The sequence below is a fragment of the Brassica rapa genome, chromosome A06 (assembly GCF_000309985.2).
Source record: "Brassica rapa cultivar Chiifu-401-42 chromosome A06, CAAS_Brap_v3.01, whole genome shotgun sequence".
NCBI lineage: Eukaryota > Viridiplantae > Streptophyta > Magnoliopsida > Brassicales > Brassicaceae > Brassica > Brassica rapa.
The window spans coordinates 1,323,057-1,333,860 of NC_024800.2; the positions used below are offsets into that span (position 1 = coordinate 1,323,057).

Here is a 10,804-nt window from a genome sequence, read left to right on the forward strand (position 1 = left end):
GGTAATGTTACATTGTGGAGATAAGCCGTCTTTTTTTTTAAGTGAAAAATGGTAATCTTACATATGTTTAATGTCGTTTTTCTATTTTTTGTGTTGTATGTTTACATATTATTTATAATTTTCAAAAATTTGTAATATTAAAATGTAAAATTATATTTTATGCCACGTGTCATCTTTCGAGAGAAGTTTTTTTTGCTGATATGGACGCTCTATGGAGCCTCGAAAGGTCCATTTTATTAGTAGAGTGTTGTATGTTTACATATTATTATTTTTAAATAAAAATGTAAAATGGTAATCTTACATATGTTTAATGTAGTATTTCTATTTTTTATGTTGTATGTTTACATATATTTATTATTTTTGAAATTATATATAATGTTTTTTGTTTTTTTTTTGTATAAAACGGTAATGTTACATTATGGAGATAAGCCGTCTTTTTTTTAAGTGAAAAATGGTAATCTTACATATGTTTAATGTAGTTTTTCTATTTTTTTTGTGTTGTATGTTTACATATTATTTATAATTTTCAAAAATTTGTAATATTAAAATGTAAAACTATATTTTATGCCACGTGTCATCTTTCGAGAGAAGTTTTTTTTGCTGATGTGGACGCTCTGTGGAGTCTCAAAAGGTCCCTTTTATTAGTAGAGACTAGGGATTAACCCGGGCTACGCCCGGGATTTTTATATTTTTCTAATTTAAGTTGTTAAATTATTTATATTTAGGTTATGATATATATTTATATAAATGTTAAGATGTATGTCATAATTAAAATTTATTTTTAAATTTTAACACGTTAAATTAACATATTTTTTACTATTTAAATATTTTTTGTAATTTTATTGGCTATCTAGTTATCATATTTAGGAAAACTATCTGTTGAGTGTTGGAATAAATGTTTTAGATATTTAATTAAACTGCAGAGTATTTTCGGATCGACCACATGCTTAACAATCGATCAATCCGTAAAAAAGATGGTCGATCTTCTTGGCGAGGTAATTACAATTTTAGCAAAAATATCTTTGATTTTCAAATATAAGTATATAACTATTCTTTTGAATATTATTTTTTTATTGTATTTTTTGATTAAATTATTGTATTATAATGTTTATGTAAATATTTTTTGTGATGTTTGAATTTGTGCTGTTCGTATACTTAACCTAGATGATATTGATGTTTAACCATTTGTTTTTTTATTTATTTTTTTTAATCAGAAATTGTTTTTATTTAAAAAAATTATTCATATATAATATAATAGTTTAAGTTTGGAAGATTAATCTATATATATAAATTATGTATATTTTTTAAAAAATAATTTAAGATATTATATATTGAGTAACTGAATTTCTTATCTTGAAAATAAAATATTTATATTTTTGTCTTCATGTTATACTCACCAATCCATCATTGATATTTATAACTCAGTATGTTTTTAAGAAAACTTAGTTTTAAGTAATAAACGAATTTAATAAATTAAATTCATCACCTATAATGTTCTCTAAACTATATTTGAAAACTCTCTAAAATTATATTTTAAGCATAATATTACTATTATTTAATTTTAAGCATAATATATGCAAAACCAACTTAAATTATATTTACAATAGGACTATCCTAAATCGGTTAATAAACCAAAAACAATATTAAACCAACATGAACCAATACCTGATTCGGCGAGGAAAGAAGTGTTTCAGGATAAACGCTTGAATGATTATTAACTGTAATGGTTTGATCATGAAAGAGTTAGTATGAATATTAACAATTGTAAGAATACCTTTGAGTCTATGAAAAGCAATTCAATTCCCATGAATAAGTTTGGCTTTTGGAAGTTGCGGGTTTCCCAACAATGAATCCACCTAACAAAAAATTTGTTGTCATAAAAAATCTCATTCAAGGTCATTAAAGGTTTTTGGGACGGCAAAAGTTGATGGTGGAACCATTTTTTTGCTCGAGTGCTTTGAAGTTTTCCTTGATAGAGTGAGGTTGATATTGATGGAATAATGAGTTTTATAGGGACTTTCTTGATGTAAAACTATACATTTTTTTTGTCAAATGTGGTATTTCCATTTTTATATAATTTACTACCATTTTAAGATAGATGTACAGTTTAAGATAGATGTTTAAATCTTAATGTACTTTTTCCATTTTTTTAAATGTTTATTTCCATTTCTTATATTTTAATTTACGTAATATCTATATTTTATATTTTAAAATAGATATTTCCATTGCTAAATATGTTACATAAAAAATATCTATATTTTTTATGCTCTATGTTTCATATTATTTATAATTTTTAAAAATTAGTAATATTAAAATGTAAAACTATATTTTATGCCACGTGTCATCTTTCGGGAGAATTTTTTTTCGCCAATGTGGACGCTCTATGGAGCCTCAAAAGCTCCCTTTTATTAGTAGGGAGATAAGCCGTCTTTTTTAAAGTGAAAAATAGTAATCTTACATATGTTTAATGTAGTTTTTCTATTTTTTTATGCTGTATGTTTACATATTTTTTACAATTTTCGAAAATAAGTAATATTAAAATGTAAAACTACATTTTATGCCACGTGTCATCTTTCGGGAGAAATTTTTTCCGCTGATGTGGACGCTCTATGGAGCCTCAAAAGCATTTTTTTCGCTGATGTGGACGCTCTATGGAGCCTCAAAAGCTCCATTTTATTAGTAGGGAGATAAGCCGTCTTTTTTAAAGTGAAAAATAGTAATCTTACATATGTTTAATGTAGTTTTTCCATTTTTTATGCTGTATGTTTACATATTTTTTACAATTTTCGAAAATAAGTAATATTAAAATGTAAAACTACATTTTATGCCACGTGTCATCTTTCGGGAGAAATTTTTTCCGCTGATGTGGACGCTCTATGGAGCCTCAAAAGCTCCCTTTTATTAGTAGAGATTATAAACTTATAATTTGACATAATGTTTGCATTTTGGACTGATTTATTCACATGTTATAAGGGTATTTTTGACGATTCGGGTAAAGAGAGATTTGGGTTTTACCGTCGAGGTGGTGGTGAGGTATGTAATGTGCCAATCAGCAAAAGAGAAAAAGAGAATGCCAACGAGAAAGTTAATTCACAAACGCAACTTGAAAAAAATAAAACAAAAATGAAAAATATTTGATGCAGTGTGCCACTATCAAATCATCATTGATTAAAAAAAATATAATTAAATATTGAAAAGCCCAAAAAAATCAAAGTTGCCATGAATAAGCAGAGGAAAAAAGAGAGAGAGAGAGTAGATAAACATCTAAAACAACAGTAGTAGTAGCTTCATGATTCCTTCTCTACATACTCTCTCTCATACGTCTTCTTCGTCGTCTCTAGTTTCCTCCTTTCATTAAATTTCTAGGGTTTTCATAATAAAGTTTTAACCTTTTCAATGAGAGCTCGGAGATGGAGAATATGGGTTTTGAGAACTAACTGATAATGGCTATCTGGGGACTCGGGTTTTCTAATGGCTGAGTCAACTCGTTGATTCTCTGTACCGACACGAGAAAACAGAACATAAAGGTTGTAGCTTTCTTGTTTTTAGAGGTTTCTCTGTTTGTGTTTTTCCTTTTCTGGGTGTTTGCAAAAAAAGCTGAAAGTTGTAATCTTTGGGGGAAAACAAAAGTCTTTTTCTTGTGTTTTGTAATTTTGTCCTTAAAAGGATAAGTCTTGTGTTCTAAGTTATATAAGGCAAATGATATTCTGAACGTTACTTAGGAGTTTGAGATGGAAGAGCACTGAGTGGATTAAGAAGCTTTGTCTCCTTCACTAAGTTGTGGGTTTTGTTAAGGTTATGTTCTGTTAGAAAGGAGTAGACTTTGGTATTAAGGAGTAATGGCAATGTCTTGCAAAGATGGGAAGATGGGGTGCTTGGACAACGGGAAGTATGTGAGGTACACACCTGAGCAAGTTGAAGCACTTGAGAGGCTTTATCATGACTGTCCTAAACCGAGCTCTATCCGCCGTCAGCAGTTGATTAGAGAGTGTCCTATTCTCTCTAACATTGAGCCTAAACAGATCAAAGTTTGGTTTCAGAACCGAAGGTAATAATGATACTAACACTCCTTAATGCAGTAAATGGAAGTTTCTCTGATCTAATCTTTTATGTACTTCAGATGCAGAGAGAAACAAAGGAAAGAGGCTTCACGGCTTCAAGCTGTGAATAGGAAGCTGACGGCAATGAACAAGCTGTTGATGGAGGAGAATGATAGGTTGCAGAAGCAAGTGTCACAGCTGGTTCATGAAAACAGCTACTTCCGTCAACACACTCCCAATGTGAGAATCCTGTCTTTAAGATTCATATAATGTTTCATATTGATTTTGTTTTATCTTTTGGTTCCAGCCTACCCTTCCAGGTAAAGACACAAGCTGTGAATCGGTTGTGACGAGTGGTCAGCACCAATTAGCATCACAGATTCCTCCAAGAGATGCTAGTCCTGCAGGGTTAGTTCTTTAGTGAGAGAACATGTTACTCTCTTAGTTACATTATATTCTGAATTAAATTTTGTGTTTGCAGACTTTTGTCCATTGCAGAAGAAACTTTAGCAGAGTTTCTTTCAAAGGCAACTGGAACCGCTGTTGAGTGGGTTCAGATGCCTGGAATGAAGGTATGTTCCTCTAATTGTGAATCATCAATGAGTTCTTCTTCTTCCTCTCTGTAACGGTTTGCCTTTATGTTTTTGTAACAGCCTGGTCCGGATTCCATTGGAATCATTTCTATTTCTCACGGTTGCGCTGGTGTGGCAGCACGCGCCTGTGGCCTAGTGGGTCTCGAGCCTACAAGGGTACGTGTAGAGATAGAACCATTCCTTATGCAATCTTCTACTACTCTACCTTAGATTAATCTGCTTTCTCTTTATTTACAGGTCGCAGAGATCGTCAAGGATCGGCCTTCGTGGTTCCGCGAATGCCGAGCTGTTGATGTTATGAATGTGTTGCCAACCGCCAACGGTGGAACCATTGAGCTGCTCTATATGCAGCTCTATGCACCAACTACGTTAGCTCCACCACGCGACTTCTGGTTGTTGCGTTACACATCTGTTCTAGAAGATGGCAGCCTTGTGGTGTGCGAGAGGTCTCTTAAGAGCACTCAGAACGGTCCTAGCATGCCACTGGTTCAACATTTTGTTAGAGCAGAGATGCTCCCTAGTGGGTACTTGATACGTCCTTGTGATGGTGGTGGCTCCATCATACACATTGTTGATCATATGGATTTGGAGGTAATAACAATCTTCACTCTATACTATTCAATGCATCAGAGAATGTTAAACCTGACTGTTTTGTTAAATAGGCTTGTAGTGTCCCTGAGGTCTTGCGTCCGCTCTACGAGTCACCAAAAGTACTTGCGCAGAAGACAACAATGGCAGTAAGTGAACTTAAAACTATTCCTAACATTGCCTTTTTGATGTTTTTAATCATTGTTTTTTTTTGTTCAAAGGCGCTGCGCCAACTCAAGCAAATAGCACAAGAGGTGTCTCAGACTAACAGTAGCGTCAATGGCTGGGGACGGCGTCCTGCTGCCTTACGAGCTTTGAGTCAAAGGCTAAGCAGGTTTTTGATACACTTCACTTTTTCCTTTTTTATTGATTTAGTAAATTGCTTTGTCTAATACATTTTTTTGTTTGTTTCCTTACAGAGGCTTCAACGAGGCTGTGAATGGTTTCACTGATGAAGGATGGTCAGTGATAGGAGACAGCATGGATGATGTCACAATCACTGTGAACTCTTCTCCAGACAAGCTGATGGGTTTGAACCTTACGTTTTCCAATGGCTTTGCTCCTGTTAGCAATGTGGTCTTATGCGCAAAAGCCTCCATGCTTTTACAGGTTCCTGCACCATTTTTTTTTGTTATAGATCAATTTATGTTTATTTCAACACTTTTTCTTACTCTTTTGTTTTGGATTTTTTTTGCAACTTTAGAATGTTCCTCCGGGGATCCTGCTTCGGTTTCTGAGGGAGCACAGATCAGAATGGGCTGACAACAACATTGATGCATATTTGGCAGCAGCTGTTAAAGTAGGACCTTGTAGTGCCAGAGTTGGAGGATTCGGTGGGCAAGTTATACTTCCACTTGCTCACACTATTGAGCATGAAGAGGTCAGTTCAAGCTTCTTATATACTATTTGATTGTTTGTTCTTTTGAGATTTGGTTTTTAATGATAAAACCTCTAAACTATTTTTGAATCGGAAGATAACCTTCAACTAACATTCTAACGTTGTAAACCCTCAATTTACTAACCGTTAACATTTTGTCATTCTCCGTCTATAATTCCATCTAAGGGGTTAAAAACTTATAGAACAGTTTATAAAATGGTTTAGAAAATCACTAAAAATGAATAAAACATTTATAATCACTTCTACATTATTTTAAATTATTAGAACCAATTTATAATCTTTTAAATTAATTTATAAATCATTATACATTATCTTAGTAATTTTATAAACCGATTTAAAAGGTTTCATAAATATTTTACCAAGCTTTTTTAGAAATGATTAATAAGGCTTTATCAGTGATTTTATAAGCCTTCACAATCCTACTACATCTCTTATAAATTTTTTTATAAATGATTTGTGGTGTTTCTTTGTTATTAGTCCATGGAAGTCATCAAATTGGAAGGTCTTGGCCACTCCCCTGAAGATGCAATCGTCCCAAGAGATATCTTCCTTCTACAAGTAAGTACTTTAGATTGTCTTGTCTGAATGAGTTTTAACGTGGATCACTGATAAATACATTCGTCTTGTGATCAGCTTTGTAGCGGCATGGATGAAAATGCTGTTGGAACATGCGCTGAACTCATATTTGCTCCAATTGATGCTTCCTTTGCTGATGATGCGCCTCTGCTTCCTTCTGGTTTCCGTATCATCCCTCTTGACTCCACAAAGGTTAGAACAAATAATCTTTTTACCACTTAAAAGTTTTCAGACTCTTAAAGCTTTGTCTCGAACCTAAAAGCAGGAAGTATCAAGTCCAAACCGAACCTTGGATCTTGCTTCAGCACTGGAGATTGGTCCAGCTGGAACAACAAAAGCATCAACCGATCAATCAGGAAACTCCGGTACATGTGCAAGATCTGTGATGACAATAGCGTTTGAGTTTGGTATTGAGAGCCATATGCAAGAGCATGTAGCTTCCATGGCTAGGCAGTACGTTCGTGGTATCATCTCATCGGTTCAGAGAGTTGCATTGGCTCTCTCTCCTTCTCACATCAGCTCACAAGTCGGTCTGCGCACTCCTTTGGGTACTCCTGAAGCCCAAACACTTGCTCGTTGGATCTGCCAGAGTTACAGGTGCTACATGGGCGTTGAGCTACTTAAATCAACAAGTGAAGGCAATGAATCTATTCTGAAGAATCTTTGGCATCATACAGATGCTATAATCTGCTGCTCAATGAAGGTACTGACTTAAACGTCAAACACTCAATGAATGTTTTATTATTCACTGATCCTCTTTTAATCTTTTTTTGTTTAGGCCATGCCAGTCTTCACATTTGCAAACCAGGCGGGGCTAGACATGCTTGAGACTACATTGGTTTCTCTTCAAGATATCTCTTTAGAGAAGATATTTGATGACAATGGAAGAAAGACTCTCTGCTCTGAGTTCCCACAGATCATGCAACAGGTTTTTTAACAACGTTCTGGTCTGATTTGTGTATGTAGTTTGATGAGGTTTTATCTGACTTTTTAACTTGAATGTTTTGGTTTAGGGCTTTGCGAGTCTTCAAGGTGGGATATGTCTGTCAAGCATGGGGAGACCAGTTTCATACGAGAGAGCAGTTGCTTGGAAAGTACTCAATGAAGAAGAGAACGCTCATTGTATCTGCTTTGTGTTCATCAACTGGTCCTTTGTTTGATACTTCAAAAATAATCTGTTTTTTATTGCAGAAGATACTTTGGTTGTACTGTAAGACGGTCTCTGTTTGTTGTGTTCTTGATGCTTGCTGTGAAACACATTAACAGTATTTTGTTTGAAAACTCAAGTAAAATGATGTTTGTGGTTTATTTGATTACGTGTGATGATGATCTTTTATCTAAGTTCGAACTCAGTTTCCTGTCGATATATATTAAGAACAAGACGCAACAATTATTTAACATCAATCAAGTTGCTTTGGTCTAGTGGTAAAGGAGCTCCAGCTGGAGTGCCCGCTCTTCGGTTCGAGCCTTGGTCACTGCGGAATTTACATATGGGCTGCAGCATCCGAGACCGAAAACCGTTACACGGTGAGCCACCTGGTGACCTTCGGGTCCATGCTCACTTCGGTCTCTAGTCTGAACCACCACGGTGGGGCCAGAATACTTGGTTAGCAAAAAAACAATTATTTAACATGTAAATAAGACCTAGGTCTGGGCAAAATAACCAGAACTGAAGAACCGAATCGAAATACCCGAAATCAGAACCGGACCAATACCTTTAAATATCCGAACGGTTCCTATATTTTTATATCCGAAATAACCGAATCGAACCGGAACCGAACGGGTACCCAAATATATAAAAATATTAATAATATATACATATAACATCACTAGATATATATTTTTAATTTAAAATTTTATTAAAAGTATTTGAAAATAGTTGAGGATAACTAAATTATTATAAAGTATCCGAAACTATCCGGATAGTTTTATCCGAAATATCCAAAGTAATCCGAAATATCCAAATTTTTTATCTAAATCATTCCAAGTATTTGATATTTTATCCTAAATAACCGATATTTTTTTCCAAATTATCCGAATTACTCGAACTATCTGAACCCGAACCAAATCCAAATGAGAACCAAACTTTTTCCGGATATTTTTTGGTTCCTACATTTACTATCCGAACCGAACCGAACCGAACTGAAAATAAGTCAAATACTAAATGGATCCTCTAGCCCCTATCCGAACTACCCAAAACCCGAAATAACCGAACCGAATCGATACCCGAAATGCCCAGGCTTAGCAAGACCTATAAAGTCCATGTAGAGATTTTAGCTATCATACATGAAAGTTTCGTTATACCACTCTTCCACCTGCTCTATATTATAACGAGCATGACGCAATCCACATATTCACACGCACACCACCAAGTGGTAGTCGAGTAGTTGACTTTTATATTGGCTAATACAAGATTTATATTCACAATCGATTGCATCATGTTTTGGTGTTACTTCTAAACAAATACCGCATTTTGAGGTTAACAAAAACATATACTTCAAAAGATGCAAAGTCCTCTCTCTTCTGAAGGTCCATCAGGTACAACCATCTTTATAGATGCATACTTCTAATCATTTAATTCCATAATTAGAAAAACTCATCCGACTTATGAAGTTGACATGATCTCTTTCTATCATCAGATTCAAATCCATTCCCAATGGCACAAAAGTTGGAAGCGAAAGGCGGGAATGGAGGCAAAGAATGGGATGATGGAGCTGATCATGAGGGTGTATCAAAGATTTATATACGAGAGGGTAGCGAAGGCATAGAGTCCATCAAGTTCGACTATGTCAAGAACGGGGAACCTGAAACTGGACCAATCCATGGTGGCTTGGGTCAAGATTTCACTGACTCGGTACGTTTTCATATCATCGATTCATCAATTTTTGCTTGGTTTTGCTGCCATCTTTGAATAAATTTTACATTCTTTCAAAACCAAGAGTAGACTTTTCTGACGATCTTTGATTTTGTTAGATCGCATGGACCAATATGGCTAGTTCGAAGTTGACTTTTTTTTTCTTCGTTCGTAAAATAAACCGATATTATTTCCTTGGAACGTGACTTTATCAAAGCGTATCATACTGTTCCTGTTCCATTTCCCTAGGAATGATTCGATGTCTTTATGGCTTCTTGTTAGATCCGGTCTAGGTTTAGTTAATGTTGTCAACTCTTTATAAATGCTTTATATGGTCATCATATTCTTCTTGTGGATATACACATTTTGCAGTTTGATATTAACCATACCATTGATGAGCATATCGTATCTGTTAAGTGTTACTACGACGAGGGTGCGATACAAGGCCTTGTGGTCAAAACCAACACCAGGACTTCCGCACTCATGGGGTACAACCTTGGTACCAAGTTTAAACTTCAAGTGAAAGACAAGAAGATCATTGGGTTTCATGGATCTTCTGACAAAAACCTAAACTCTCTGGGAGCTTATTTCGCACCGCTTTCTCCTGCTAATATGGAAATCTAAGAGTTCTACCGAAAAGCTATATGTACAAGATTCATCGGTTTGATTTTTATGTTGCTTTGAATCTGTACTAATTGACTTTGTATCATCTTCCTTGTTGTTTTGGCGTGCCTTTCACTTATTCAATCGCTTGCACGTTACAAATTGCAATAGGGTATATATTTATTTTGTTTTTGTTCAGACTAAGTTCCACTTTCCTAATAAAAAATAAATATTCCATTTTATATCACTATATATATTGAGTTGCTCTTTAAGATTTAAATTTTGATTACGTAGAGAACGTGTCTATCCAAACAATTTTCTCCACCAAAATTCAATTAATAATCGACTGATTTTCAAAAACCACTAAATTAAAGTATGTCATATTATATCCACATCTCTATCGTTGACTTATATCAAATTCAAATGCATACATCAGCCAAGATAATGAAGAGAAAAATACTTAGGAACTCAATCAATAATTGATTGTGATTTATGTCATTAATGACTTTTACGATCGTTAATAAAGTTTAGAAATACGTTAGTCGTCTATTAAGAGTATAAAATTTAAAGTATCATTTTGGTAGGACATTTGTTTTAGTTACCTATTTGCAACAATTAGACGTAAGAATTTGTCCAAAAAAAAAAACAATTA

At 34.3% G+C, this 10,804-nt stretch overlaps 2 protein-coding genes across 2 annotated transcripts; both read left to right on the forward strand.

Moving 5' to 3' along the window:
* Positions 1 to 3,024: 3,024 nt before the first annotated feature.
* On the forward strand, positions 3,025 to 8,031 carry LOC103871234 (homeobox-leucine zipper protein ATHB-15). Its single transcript, XM_009149461.3, has 15 exons — positions 3,025 to 4,048; positions 4,121 to 4,280; positions 4,348 to 4,448; positions 4,522 to 4,612; positions 4,694 to 4,789; positions 4,871 to 5,224; positions 5,296 to 5,370; positions 5,443 to 5,555; positions 5,641 to 5,830; positions 5,925 to 6,101; positions 6,597 to 6,677; positions 6,753 to 6,887; positions 6,961 to 7,398; positions 7,474 to 7,623; positions 7,709 to 8,031. Exons 1-15 carry the CDS (start codon positions 3,840 to 3,842, stop codon positions 7,853 to 7,855), a joined length of 2,517 nt encoding a protein of 838 aa, XP_009147709.2. The 5' UTR covers positions 3,025 to 3,839; the 3' UTR covers positions 7,856 to 8,031.
* Positions 8,032 to 8,277: 246 nt separating this feature from the next.
* LOC103871235 (jacalin-related lectin 15-like) lies at positions 8,278 to 10,396 on the forward strand. The gene is made up of 3 exons (XM_009149462.3): positions 8,278 to 9,233; positions 9,335 to 9,549; positions 9,922 to 10,396. Exons 1-3 carry the CDS (start codon positions 9,200 to 9,202, stop codon positions 10,171 to 10,173), a joined length of 501 nt encoding a protein of 166 aa, XP_009147710.1. The 5' UTR covers positions 8,278 to 9,199; the 3' UTR covers positions 10,174 to 10,396.
* The last annotated feature ends 408 nt before the right edge of the window (positions 10,397 to 10,804 follow it).

Coding starts and splice junctions, on each gene's coding strand:
- LOC103871235 (XM_009149462.3), top strand. CDS start 9,200: ATGCAAAGTCCTCTCTCTTCTGAAGGTCCATCAG. Junction 9,234..9,334: donor CTCTTCTGAAGGTCCATCAG/GTACAACCATCT, acceptor TTCTATCATCAG/ATTCAAATCCATTCCCAATG. Junction 9,550..9,921: donor GTCAAGATTTCACTGACTCG/GTACGTTTTCAT, acceptor CACATTTTGCAG/TTTGATATTAACCATACCAT.
- LOC103871234 (XM_009149461.3), top strand. CDS start 3,840: ATGGCAATGTCTTGCAAAGATGGGAAGATGGGGTGCTTGGACAACGGG. Junction 6,678..6,752: donor GAGATATCTTCCTTCTACAA/GTAAGTACTTTA, acceptor TCTTGTGATCAG/CTTTGTAGCGGCATGGATGA. Junction 7,399..7,473: donor TAATCTGCTGCTCAATGAAG/GTACTGACTTAA, acceptor TTTTTTGTTTAG/GCCATGCCAGTCTTCACATT.